Source organism: Heptranchias perlo, chromosome 18, assembly GCF_035084215.1.
Source record: "Heptranchias perlo isolate sHepPer1 chromosome 18, sHepPer1.hap1, whole genome shotgun sequence".
In the NCBI taxonomy this organism is placed as follows: domain Eukaryota; kingdom Metazoa; phylum Chordata; class Chondrichthyes; order Hexanchiformes; family Hexanchidae; genus Heptranchias; species Heptranchias perlo.
Genome location: NC_090342.1, coordinates 53,020,037 through 53,035,768, shown reverse-complemented (window position 1 = coordinate 53,035,768; position 15,732 = coordinate 53,020,037). Strand labels below are relative to the sequence as shown.

The 15,732-nt window shown below is 45.1% G+C and overlaps 1 protein-coding gene across 1 annotated transcript in view; it reads left to right on the top strand.

The window, feature by feature from the left end:
* The window catches only part of large1 (LARGE xylosyl- and glucuronyltransferase 1), a 467,112-nt gene that overhangs the window by 313,084 nt on the left and 138,296 nt on the right, over nt 1-15,732 (top strand). Inside the window, exon 7 of the mRNA XM_067999920.1 lies at nt 8,576-8,680. Within this exon, the coding sequence (XP_067856021.1) occupies nt 8,576-8,680 (105 nt within the window). The remainder of the gene's footprint in view (nt 1-8,575; nt 8,681-15,732) is intronic.

Below are 15,732 nucleotides of genomic sequence, written 5' to 3'. Positions count from 1 at the left end.
TTGTGTTCAGTTGTGGGTACCAGACTTTATGAAGGATGTGAAGGCCTTGGAGAGGGTGCAGAGGAGATTTACTAGAATGGTTCCAGGGATGAGGGACTTCAGTTATGGGGAGAGACTGGAGAAGCTGGGGTTGCTCTCCTTAGAGCAAAAGAAAGTTAAGGGGAGATTTAATTAAGGTGTCCAAAATAATGTGTATTCAAGGTGAGGAGTGCTGGGAAATGTTACTTTTCCCTCTGAGTCACAATCCTAGATCAGATACAGAATGTCTGAAGTGGCTGCTGGAACTTCCTCAACACGGGCTTAATTTCATCAATCAGCATGACACGCCCATTTCTTACACCAAACACCCTGATTTTTCATTTGGTCAACAGGGTGTGGTTAAAATCCTGACTAAGAATGATCTCATGTGCTGATTAATAATTAGGTGGTGCAGCAGTTTTTAAACCATATGCTTCCACCTCAGCTCTGCACAAATACAGCCCGGACAGAACAGATGTCTTTCAGCCTCCGATGAGGATCTAGGTATTACTTGCTCACAGTCACTTAATTTTTTTTTACCTTGGTCTGGAAGGCAACCGTGACTAAGTTAAATGTTTTTTCTCTCAAAAGACCATTGATGATCCTGTGTAAAATAAGCATAGTTCATCTCAATCTGCTTGAGTCACTGTCAAACCACAGCGGTAAACTATCCTCGTCTTTCACACTGCCTGATTCATCCAATAAAGAAATATAAACACATGGGTGCGGGAATAGGAAAAGTCACAATGATGCATGGGCTATCCTTGCTAGTTTGGGATTGAGATATATTGTTGGGTCAAGCTATGAAGGACCCTGTTAATTCTGCTCTGTCTGCTCTCGGAATGGTCGATGTTTTTGAGAGGGTGTCAAGTCCTTCTTTACAGGCTTCAGTGAAATATAGAAGTAGGACAGTGTACCTCCAGACTAAAACCTTTCAAGAGATCCTCCTTCAGCCTTACATAGTAATCCCCCAGTTCCACGCACTGGGTGACTGGATATGACATGGTAGCAGGCTACAGGAGTTAATATGACAAGGCCGGCCTTTTCAATCTGCTCCCTGCCACAGTGCCACCGTCTCACTGAATCAAACAAGGCTATCATTCCACACAATCCTCTTAAACAGCTTATAATCTCCCCTGATCAATAACCAGCCCGAGGTCATCAATCAATCTAAATCACATCTCTTATACATCAAAGAAGCTCATTAGAGTGTAGGGTAGCATCACTGAGCAACTGTGGTCATGCTAACTTTGAATAATTCAGAAATGAGATGCTCGGGGAGTGGGCTGCCAAATCCCATATAGGTGAGTGAAAGAAAGAACTCCCATTTATATTGTCCCTTTCACAACCTCAGGACGTCCCAAACTTTAAGACTTTACAGCCAATGAAGTACTTTTGAAGTGTAGTCGCTGTTGTAATGTAGGAAACGTGGTAGCCATTTTGCGCACAGTAAGGTCCCACATATGACAATATGATGATGACAAGATAATCTGTTTCTCGAGATGTTGGTTGAGGGATAAATATTGACCAGCGGGGAGAACTCCCCTGCTCTTCCTGGAATAATGCCATGGAATCTTTTGCTTCCAAGCGAGAGGGCAGATGGGGCCTCGGTTTAACGTCTCATCCGAAAGACGGCACCTCCAACAGTGCAGCACTCCCTCAGTACTGCACTGGAAGTATCAGTCGAGATTATGTGCTCAAGTTTCTGGAGTGAGACTTGAACCCACAATCTTCTGATTCAGAGATGAGAGCGTTATCACTGAGCTACGGTTGACACTGTCCTGCCACCATTCTCAGCCTTCGCTCCATTTTCCGTTGATCTCAACATAACCTTTCTGTAATTTTACCTCATCTCCTTTGCTTCCAGCTTTCTCATCAGTCGTCATTACACAAGATACAATCAACTCTTGTTAAGTGATCAACCAAAAATAATTTGGAAAGAAATTTTGACGGAATATATATTAAGCCGGAAAGTACTTTCAAAATAATGGTGAGCCCAACAGCGTTCACCGTTATTAGTGGCGAAATCGAAGAGCAAGTTCCGGTGACCGCACTGCGTGGTAATCCAGAACTTGCTCTTCCTGGTTTGGCAGCAATCTGACAGCTTCATCTTAAAGGGACATCGCTGGCCGCAATCAATAAAATCAATAGACCAGCGCCAACTTGCTCTCCTGCCCAGCTGGAAACTAACTAATCTCGCCACATAACAGATACGCTCAGTTTTTTAAGTCTAAACTAAGTTTTAACAGCGTGGTAAGTCTTAAAGTTTGCCAAACAACCTCTCAGGCACTAAAATTTAACTTTTTAAAAATGTGGAGTCTCATTACTTCTAATTTTAATAGTTTTTGGACATTATATATAAAAAAATTTAAGTTTTAAAAAAAATGTATTTTTACTTTTTCCTTCTGTCTCTTTATCTGAGTCTTTTAATCTTATCCTCTCTTTATTTTGCTTTCTCTATGTCATTTTAAAATTCATTATTGGGCATATCCGGGTTTTTAGTCTGCGCGGTTTGAGAATGAACTGCACTTCCTGGTTCTCACTGTGTGGCTTGCTTCAAGCTGATTGGTTGAGGGACCTTAGTGATCCTTTCACCACTCACACAGCCCAGGAAGGAACGCTGATGTTATTTGAACTCGCCGATCAGGGAAGTTGCCGTGGTAACTTAGTGGGTGAATTTAAATCTATTGATCGGCAAGCACTGCTGCTTTAACGCTCGGGGCAGTTTACCGGCCATTATTCTGCTATGCAAAAAAACTCCATTTATTTTGGTAAAAGCTGAGCGGCAGTAGCAAAAATAGCATATTGTATGAAATAACTAGTTCAATAACTGTATGGCATGTGTATGCTATGGTGTCAACTGAACGGGACTGTTGGTTAGAGAATCACTAGGGGCAATTTTAACCTAACCCCCCACCCATTGGGAAACTGACGGGATTGGGTGTAACGCTGGTTTCACACCTGGCCCAGTATTACTCTACACTGACTTCAATGGAGAGTAAAATCGGGCGGGATGTAAAGCCAGCGTCGCACCCGATCCCGTGGGTTTCCCGATGGACAGGTTAGGTTAAAATTGCTCCCAGTGAATCAACGTTACTGTTGTAGCCGAAGACCAGCGCTCCCATCTAGCGAGACTCCAAGCCAGCCGCACAGGATCACAGAGTCAACTGGGTCAGGTTACCCAGTGCACCTGAGGTGCAGGGTGGGTTGTGTTGGTGTGTAGCAGAGGCGTTATTGACTTAACAACTCCAATCGGCAGAGTGGCCATACAAATGGGCCGAGCTTCCTGTGCCAGTGCTGTGTAACCAGTCCTCAATCATTTGCATATGGCTTGTGTGACAGAGACCCAGAAACAATGCATGTTACATCAGATGGATATCAAGGAGAACTTGTAGTGAGGTGTTTGGAGGGTGGGTTAACGATGCATCTGTCGCTGTGGTTAGAGCGTAAGGTTGTGTACAGCAGACTAAATTCTACTGAAGGATTTTCCGTGCACTTTTCTGCATTCACCCTCATCCATGGCCTTTGTTACCTCTACACTTGACTATTCCAATACTCTCCTGGCCAGACTCCCATCTTCCACCCTCCATGAACTTGAGCTCATCCAAAACTCTGCTACCCGTATCCTAACTCGCACCAAGTCCCGTTTATCCATCACTCCTGTGCTCATTGACCTACGTTGGTTTCCTGTCCGGGAACACCTCGATTTTAAAATTCTCATCCTTGTTTTAAAATCCCTGCATGGCCTCACCCCTCCCTATCTTTGTACTTTCCTCCAGCCCTGCAACTCTCCGAGATCTCTGCGCTCCTCCAACTCTTGCCTCTTGTGCATCCCTGATTTTAATCGCTCAACCGTTAGCAGCCGTGCCTTCAGCTGCCTAGGCCCTAAGCTCTGAAATTCCCTCCCTAAACCTCTCCGCCTCTCTACCTCTCTCTCCTCCTTTAAGGCGCTCCTTAAAACCTACCTCTTTGACCAAGCTATCTGACCTAATATCTCCTTATGTGTCTCGGGGTCAAATCTTGTTTGATAATCGCTCCTGTGACGTGCTTTGGGACATTCTATTATGTTAAAGACGCTATATAAATGAAAGTTGTTGTTGTTAAGCAATCAGAGATCAGAAAGCTGTGTACTGGGCAATGTCACAATAATGGGCATGGACAGTGAGTATGTAACTAATCTGTGCAATATCAGGAGTTGTAGTATGTGAGAGTATTACAGTTATGGGTGTAGCCTTAGTTTAGGTTGTGGAACCCCAGCATGGCTGGCCATGTTCTGGGTTTGCTCCATCTGTACTGTGAGCGGATTCAGACACCAGCAATGTATCTGGGGCAGCACAACTTTATTCCTGAGGCTGTGGTTCTTCCCAGATGTTGGGGCTGGTCAGAGTGAAAGTGGCGCCAGTGGCCTGTACAGACTGGTTCATAAAGCAGCTGCGCTGATGCCAAGTGGCGGCAGATCATGACTCATTGTCGCCTGTTCAACACCCAGCTTTTAACAAGGCCTGCAAAGTGTTCAGGGGCATAGGAATGTACAGAATCATAAGAGATCATTGGCTTCACTTTTTGTTAAAATTCATTCCGGGGATGTGTGCGGCGCTGGCAAGGCCGATATTTATCGTCCGTCCCTAGTTGCCTTGAGAAGCTGGTGGTGGGCCGCCTTCATGAACATCTGCAGATCTTGCTGGGCCACTTCACAGGGCAGTTAAGAGTCAACCACGTTGGTATGGGTCTGGGGTCACATGTAGACCAGACTGGGTAAGGACGGCAGGTGTCCTTCCCTAAAGGACATTAATGAACCAGTTGGGTTTTTACGACAATCTGACAGCTTCATGGTCACTTTTACAGATCACAGAATGGGTATTGAATTTAGATAATTTTTTTGTGGCCAGTCCCAGAGTTCCAAAAATACCACACACGAATCCATCTTTCAAACTCCCCAGTAGCTTTCTCTATCTAAATAATAATAAAAATATAATAATATTATAAGGGGCAAAGAGAGGGAGGAATTTTTGAAATGCGTTCAGGATAACTTCCTTGACCAGTACGTTTCCAGCTGAACGAGGAAGGAGGCATTGCTGGACTTGGTTCTGGGGAATGAGGTGGGCCAAGTGGAGCAAGTGTCAGTGGGGGAGCATTTAGGGATCATAAGGTTTAGAATAGCTATGGAAAAGGACATGGACCACTCTAAAGTAAAAACACTCAATTGGAGGAGGGCCAATTTCAGATGAGAACAGATCTGACCCGGGTAAAATGGAATCAAAGATTAGCAGGCAAAACTGTAATTGAACAGTGGGCAGCCTTTAAAGAGGAGATGGTTCGGGTACAGTCTAGGTACATTCCCACAAGAGAGAAAGGTAAGGCAACTAAAGCCAGAGCTCCCTGGATGACAAAAGAGACAGTGAGTAAGATGAAATGGGAAAAAAGGGGCATATGACAGATGTCAGGTTGGTAACACGAATGAGAAACAGGCAGAGAGGAAGTGAAAAAGGAAATAAGAGGGGCAAAGAGAGAGTCTGAGAATAGACTGGCGGCCAACATAAAAGGGAATCCAAAAGTCTTCTATAGGCATGTAAACAGTAAACGAGTAGTAAGAGGAGGGGTGAGACCAATCAGGGATCATAAAGGAGATCTACTCACGGAGGCAGAGGGCTTGGCCGAGGTACTAAATGAGTACTTTGCATCTGTCTTTACCAAGGAAGAAGATGCTGCCAGAGTCTTCGTAAAAGAACACATAGTTGAGATACTTGATGGGCTAAAAATTGATAAAGAAGAGGTACTAGAAGGGCTAGCTGTACTTAAAGTAGATAAGTCCCCCGGTCCGGATGGGATGCATCCTAGGTTGCTGAGGGAAGTAAGGGTGGAAATTGCGGAGATACTGGCCATAATCTTCCAAACATCCTTAGATATGGAGGTGGTGCCAGAGGACTGGAGAATTACAAATGTTACACCCTCTTTCAAAAAAGGGTGTAAGGAATAAGCCCAGCAAATATAGGCCAGTCAGTTTAACCTCGATGGTGGGGAAACTTTTAGCAACGATAATCCGGCACAGAATTAACAGTCACTTGGATGAGTGTGGATTGATAGGGAAAGCCAGCACGGATTTGTTAAAGTTAAATTGTATTTAACTAATCTGATAGAGTTTTTTGATGAGGTGACAGAGAGGGTAGATGAGGGCAATGCAGCTGATGTGTATATGGATTTTCAAAAGGCGTTTGATAAAGTGCCGCATGGTAGGCTTGTCATCAAGATTGCGGCCCGTGGAATAAAGGGGGCAGTAGCAATATGGATACAGAATTGGCTAAGTAACAGGAAGCAGAGAGTAGTGTTGAATGGTTGTTTTTCGGACTGGAGGGAGGTGCACAGTGGTGTTCCCCAGGGGTCGGTGCTGGGACCACTGCTTTTCTTGATATGTGTTAATGACTTGGACTTGCAGCTGATACAAAACTTGGAAGGGTAGTGAACAGTGAGGAGGATAGTGATAGACTTCAGGAGAATATAGACAGGCTGGTGGCATGGGCGGACACGTGGCAGATGAAATTTAATGCAGAAAAATGTGAGGTGATGCATTTCGATAGGAAAAATGAGGAGAGGCAACATAAACTAGAGCGCACAACTCTAAAAGGGGTACAGGAACAGAGAGATCTGGGGGTGTATGTGCATAAATCGTTGAAGGTGGCAGGGCAGGTTGAGAAAGCAGTTAAAAAAGCATACAGGATCCTGGGCTTTATAAATAGAGGCATAGAGTACAAAAGTATGGAAGTCATGATGAACCTTTATAAAACACTGGTTCAGCCACAACTGGAGCATCGTGTCCAGTTCTGGCCACAGTCCTTTAGGAAAGATGTGAAGGCCTTATAGAGGGTGCAGAATAGATTTACTAAAATGATTCCAGGGATGAGGGACTTCAGTTGCATGGAGAAGCTGGGGTTGAGAGGAGATTTGATAGAGGTGTTCAAAATCACGAAAGGTCTAGACAGAGTAGATAGAGAGAAACTGTTCCCATTGGCAGAAGATCAAGAACCAGAGGACATAGATTTAAGGTGATTGACAAAAGAACCAAAGGTGACATGAGGAAAAACTCTTTTACACAGCGAGTGGTTAGGATCTGGAATGCACTGCCCGGTGGGGGTGGTGGAGGCAGATTCAGTCATGGACTTCAAAAGGGAACTGGATAAGTACTTGAAAGGAAAAAATTTGCAGGTCTACAGGGAAAGGGCAGGAGAGTGGGACTAGCTGGATTGATGTTGCATAGAGCCGGCGCGGACTCAACGGGCCGAATGCCCTCCTTCCGTGCTGTAACCTTCCTATAATTCTATGATTCTACCTCGTTCCCTCTTGTCCTAACTATCAGCATTGCTCTGAGCCATTTGTTTCATATATTCACCACTCTCTGTGCAAAACAGTTAAGTAAAACCTTGTGTTCATCTTGTTCTCCATAGTTTGAGTTTGTGACCCCCTTGGTGGAAATCTGTATCTCATTTTCATCACAATGGCTATCGTTTGTAAGAAACCACATGACGGATTTTGATGTGGTTTCTGTCTCCTTTGTAAATAAATATTAAAACGTTTGCTTCTTTTTCATGCAGATGGTACCTTTTAATGCAAAATGTTGATTTATTTTTCCCTTGGTCAATTCTTCTCAAAGCATTGTCTTCTTGTTGGGGTCCGGTTCCATAGGCATCTTCTGACCCCTTGGCAAACCAGCCATTAGTCATGGGTAAGCATTGATCGAGAATTGGCAGCCCAATTGACCACAAGGGCATCATAACTGTGCCTGACCCTGCCCTTAACTGCTGTCCACGCATCCACATATCCAGTAGGGGCCCATGGATAGCGAGCTGGAGCCCTAGCCAATTTGCCTTTCCCTAAACCAGGAGCCCAGTTGTAACACCCCACTGTCACACCAGCTGCAAACAAATAACTCAGCGCGGAATCGAACCAGGGGCCTGCGAGTCTGTGTGACACAACTGTGTGATTCAGCCATTGAAGGATTCCTTGTAAAGTATGGATTCTGTCAACAACAAAAAAAAGATTCCAAAGTGAAATGTAGACCCCCTAATAGTTTAGTGTGTGAATGGCACTGATGCGGCATTAGGCCATAGAGATTAGAAGGCCTGATTCCTGGTCTCTGCTGGGTAACTTGATCTCGGATAAGGCATCAATTAGGCAATTGGCCTCAGTGCCCAGGAAGAGGAAATATCAACCAAGAGTGTCACTGCTCTCCAGTGACCCCTGCTGGAAGGTGCATGTATGGATCTGGTCATAAAATACTCTTAACAAAAGTTATTTTACTGCCATCACCAGCAGTAACAACAACAACTTGTATTTAAATAGTGCCTTTAACATAGTCCCAAGACACTTCACAGGAGCGTTATCAAACAAAATTTGACAAAAGTAGAAAATTGGGTCATTTTCTATGATCACCGTCCTTAACCTAGAAAAGAACCTTCACATAACACACATCGATACAAATATAAGCTCACCTTGAAGATAGGAACAGCCACAGGTATGGGGCAGACTGACACCGAGTAACCCTTTCCTGCTCCCTTGTTCACAGGTCAGCAAGTCCTTGGATTGGTGGAGAATCAGAGCGATTGGTACCTTGGGAACTTGTGGAAGAATCACAGGCCTTGGCCAGCATTGAGTCGAGGCTACAACACGGGTAAGGAACCCATCAAATTATAAATCAGACACTAATCCCTTTTGCTGTAAGGCCTGCTTTATCTCCACTGGGCAATTTCCCAATCTGGCTCTAATTGAAGCTAATTAGAACTGTGACATCTCACCTGCATGGATGAATTTTAACAAACTATTTCTTCAGCATAAATCAAAAATCTAGTTCAAATTTCAGACTATGCTAATTTTAGAATGAATCGATATTGGACTTTATAATTGTTGTCATAATCTCCTCTTTGTCAGTTTAATAGTTCAAACAAATGTAAAGTGATCTCTAGATGACTAGCACACAGCACCATGAAGTTGCAGGGCAGAAATTCCACCCACCCTCCAAAATTCACCATACAGGGACTAGGCAGTATGTGCATCCCCTCTTGAATTCCCTATACAGAGAGCAGGCAGAGATGTCCTTTCCCCAATTCCCCATTCAGGAATGAGGGAGAGTTTGCCCACTCTCAAATTCCCGACACAGGGATTAAGCAGAGAAATCCCCCCCGCTTCCCTTTTCCCCCACATTCCCCATGAAGGGAGTAGCCCATGTCATCTGGTAAGGGGGCAAATGGAGGCTTCCTCAGACCAACTCACACCTACTGAGGTCCAGTGTAAAACCAGCACCAACGTTTGTAAATGATGCAACCACATCATACAAAACAGTCGCTGACAGTATTGATGATTTCTTTTCTTTACAGTTTCTGAATACAATTGGCAAGTACACGAGCATCCTCCAACAACAGCTTAAATTTATATAAGCTCTATAACACAGAAAAATGCCCCAAGGTGATTGGGAATGTGCAAAGAAGAGAGAGCTTAGGAAACGGCGTGGAAAGCTTGGCTGAGGAGATGGGTTTTGAGAAGATTTTTAAATGTTGAAGGAGAGGTGAAAAAGTCATGAGAGAGTTCAAGAATGCAGGACAAATGTGACTGACGGATCTATCAGCAATGGTGGGACCAAGCGAGGAGGTAGTGAATAAAAGGAAAGAATTGGAGGAGCAGAGCATTCAGGGGATGGCATAGGACTGGAGGAGCTTACAGAGATAGTTGGGCCATCACTCTGATATGGAGGGATTTTAGACAAGAATGAAGATTTTAAATGTAATATATTAAAAGACAGGGAGCCTTTGCAGGTCAGCGAGGATGAGGCTGATGGATGAATGAGACAAGCTGGAGTTGATGAAGCAAGAAGGATGAGATGCTGGCAAGGGGGGGCTTTGGAATAGTCGGATCTGGAAGAGGAGTTTCAGCAGAAAAGGGATTGAGGAAAGAACGGAGGCAGGCAATGTTGTGCACCACATCAAACTCTGCGCACCATCATCCAACCACACCAAACTACACACACCATCATCCAACCACACCAAACTACACACACCATCATCCAATCACACCAAACTACACACACCATCATCCAATCACACCAAACTACACACACCATCATCCAACCACACCAAACTACACACACCATCATCCAATCACACCAAACTACACACACCATCATCCAACCACACCAAACTACACACACCATCATCCAACCACACCAAACTACACACACCATCATCCAACCACACCAAACTACACACCATCATCCAACCACACCAAACTACACACACCATCATCCAACCACACCAAACTACACACACCATCATCCAACCACACCAAACTACACACACCATCATCCAACCACACCAAACTACACACACCATCATCCAACCACACCAAACTACACACACCATCATCCAATCACACCAAACTACACACACCATCATCCAACCACACCAAACTACACACACCATCATCCAACCACACCAAACTACACGCACCATCATCCAACCACACCAAACTACACGCACCATCATCCAACCACACCAAACTACACACACCATCATCCAACCACACCAAACTACACGCACCATCATCCAACCACACCAAACTACACACACCATCATCCAACCACACCAAACTACACACACCATCATCCAACCACACCAAACTACACGCACCATCATCCAACCACACCAAACTACACACACCATCATCCAACCACACCAAACTACACACACCATCATCCAACCACACCAAACTACACACACCATCATCCAACCACACCAAACTACACACACCATCATCCAACCACACCAAACTACACACCATCATCCAACCACACCAAACTACACACACCATCATCCAACCACACCAAACTACACACACCATCATCCAACCACACCAAACTACACACCATCATCCAACCACATCAAACTACACACACCATCATCCAACCACATCAAACTACACACACCATCATCCAACCACACCAAACTATACACACCATCATCCAACCACATCAAACTACACACACCATCATCCAACCACACCAAACTATACACACCATCATCCAACCACACCAAACTACACACACCATCATCCAACCACACCAAACTATACACACCATCATCCAACCACACCAAACTACACACACCATCATCCAACCACACCAAACTATACACACCAGCATCCAATCACACCAAACTACACACACCATCATCCAATCACACCAAACTCTACACACACCATCATCCAACCACACCAAACTACACACACCATCATCCAACCACACCAAACTACACACACCATCATCCAACCACACCAAACTACACACCATCATCCAACCACACCAAACTACACACACCATCATCCAACCACACCAAACTACACACCATCATCCAACCACACCAAACTACACACACCATCATCCAACCACACCCAACTATACACACCATCATCCAACCACACCAAACTACACACCATCATCCAACCACATCAAACTACACACACCATCATCCAACCACACCAAACTATACACACCATCATCCAACCACACCAAACTACACACCATCATCCAACCACATCAAACTACACACACCATCATCCAACCACACCAAACTACACACACCATCATCCAACCACACCAAACCACACACCATCATCCAATCACACCAAACTATACACACCATCATCCAACCACACCAAACGACACACACCATCATCCAACCACACCAAACTACACACACCATCATCCAATCACACCAAACTACACACACCATCATCCAACCACACCAAACTACACACACCATCATCCAACCACACCAAACGACACACACCATCATCCAACCACACCAAACCACACACCATCATCCAATCACACCAAACTATACACACCATCATCCAACCACACCAAACGACACACACCATCATCCAACCACACCAAACCACACACCATCATCCAATCACACCAAACTACACACACCATCATCCAACCACACCAAACTACACACACCATCATCCAACCACACCAAACTACACACACCATCATCCAACCACACCAAACTACACACACCATCATCCAACCACACCAAACTACACACACCATCATCCAACCACACCAAACTACACACCATCATCCAACCACACCAAACTACACACACCATCATCCAACCACACCAAACTACACACACCATCATCCAACCACACCAAACTACACACACCATCATCCAACCACACCAAACTACACACACCATCATCCAACCACACCAAACTACACACACCATCATCCAACCACACCAAACTACACACCATCATCCAACCACACCAAACTACACACACCATCATCCAACCACATCAAACTACACGCACCATCATCCAACCACATCAAACTACACACACCATCATCCAACCACACCAAACTACACACCATCATCCAACCACACCAAACTACACACCATCATCCAACCACATCAAACTACACACACCATCATCCAACCACACCAAACTACACGCACCATCATCCAACCACATCAAACTACACACACCATCATCCAACCACACCAAACTACACACCATCATCCAACCACACCAAACTACACGCACCATCATCCAACCACACCAAACTACACACCATCATCCAACCACACCAAACTACACACCATCATCCAACCACATCAAACTACACACACCATCATCCAACCACACCAAACTACACGCACCATCATCCAACCACATCAAACTACACACACCATCATCCAACCACACCAAACTACACACACCATCATCCAACCACAACAAACTACACACACCATCATCCAACCACACCCAACTACACACACTATCATCCAACCACACCAAACTACACACACCATCATCCAACCACACCAAACTACACACACCATCATCCAACCACACCAAACTACACACACCAGCATCCAACCACACCAAACTACACACACCATCATCCAACCACACCAAACTACACACACCATCATCCAACCACACCAAACTACACACACCATCATCCAACCACACCAAACTACACACACCATCATCCAACCACACCAAACTACACACACCAGCATCCAACCACACCAAACTACACACACCATCATCCAATCACACCAAACTACACACACCATCATCCAACCACACCAAACTACACACACCATCATCCAACCACACCAAACTACACACACCATCATCCAACCACACCAAACTACACACACCATCATCCAACCACACCAAACTACACACACCATCATCCAACCACACCAAACTACACACACCATCATCCAACCACACCAAACTCTACGCACCATCATCCAACCACACCAAACTACACACACCATCATCCAACCACACCAAACTACACACACCAGCATCCAACCACACCAAACTACACACACCATCATCCAACCACACCAAACTACACACACCATCATCCAACCACACCAAACTACACACACCAGCATCCAACCACACCAAACTACACACACCAGCATCCAACCACACCAAACTACACACACCATCATCCAACCACATCAAACTACACGCACCATCATCCAACCACACCAAACTACACACACCATCATCCAACCACATCAAACTACACACACCATCATGCAACCACACCAAACTCTACGCACCATCATCCAACCACACCAAACTACACACCATCATCCAACCACATCAAACTACACACACCATCATCCAACCACACCAAACTACACACACCATCATCCAATCACACCAAACTACACACACCATCATCCAACCACATCAAACTACACGCACCATCATCCAACCACACCAAACTACACACCATCATCCAACCACATCAAACTACACACACCATCATCCAACCACACCAAACTACACACACCATCATCCAACCACACCAAACTACACACACCATCATCCAACCACACCAAACTACACGCACCATCATCCAACCACACACAACTACACACACCATCATCCAACCACACCAAACTACACACACCATCATCCAACCACACCAAACTACACACACCATCATCCAACCACACCAAACTACACACACCATCATCCAACCACACCAAACTCTACACACCATCATCCAACCACACCAAACTACACACACCATCATCCAACCACACCAAACTCGACACACCATCATCCAACCACACCAAACTACACACACCATCATCCAACCACACCAAACTACACGCACCAGCATCCAACCACACCAAACTACACACACCATCATCCAATCACACCAAACTACACACACCATCATCCAACCACATCAAACTATACACACCATCATCCAACCACACCAAACTACACACACCATCATCCAATCACACCAAACTATACACACCATCATCCAATCACACCAAACTACACACACCATCATCCAACCACATCAAACTACACGCACCATCATCCAACCACACCAAACTACACACACCATCATCCAACCACACCAAACTACACGCACCATCATCCAACCACACCAAACTACACACCATCATCCAACCACATCAAACTACACACACCATCATGCAACCACACCAAACTCTACGCACCATCATCCAACCACACCAAACTACACACACCATCATCCAATCACACCAAACTACACACACCATCATCCAACCACACCAAACTCTACGCACCATCATCCAACCACACCAAACTACACACACCATCATCCAATCACACCAAACTACACACACCATCATCCAATCACACCAAACTACACACACCATCATCCAATCACACCAAACTACACACACCATCATCCAACCACACCAAACTCTACGCACCATCATCCAACCACACCAAACTACACACCATCATCCAACCACACCAAACTACACACACCATCATCCAATCACACCAAACTACACACACCATCATCCAACCACACCAAACTCTACACACACCATCATCCAATCACACCAAACTACACACACCATCATCCAATCACACCAAACTCTACACACACCATCATCCAATCACACCAAACTACACACCATCATCCAATCACACCAAACTACACGCACCATCATCCAACCACACCAAACTACACGCACCATCATCCAACCACACCAAACTACACACACCATCATCCAACCACACCAAACTACACACACCATCATCCAACCACACCAAACTACACACACCATAATCCAACCACACCAAACTACACACACCATCATCCAACCACACCAAACTACACACCATCATCCAACCACACCAAACTACACGCACCATCATCCAACCACACCAAACTACACACACCATCATCCAACCACACCAAACTACACGCACCATCATCCAACCACACCAAACTACACACACCATCATCCAATCACACCAAACTACACACCATCATCCAACCACACCAAACTACACGCACCATCATCCAACCACACCAAACTACACACACCATCATCCAACCACACCAAACTACACACACCATCATCCAACCACACCAAACTACACACCATCATCCAACCACACCAAACTACACGCACCATCATCCAACCACACCAAACTACACGCACCATCATCCAACCACACCAAACTACACACACCATCATCCAACCACACCAAACTACACACACCATAATCCAACCACACCAAACTACACACACCATCATCCAACCACACCAAACTACACGCACCATCATCCAACCACACCAAACTACACACACCATCATCCAATCACAC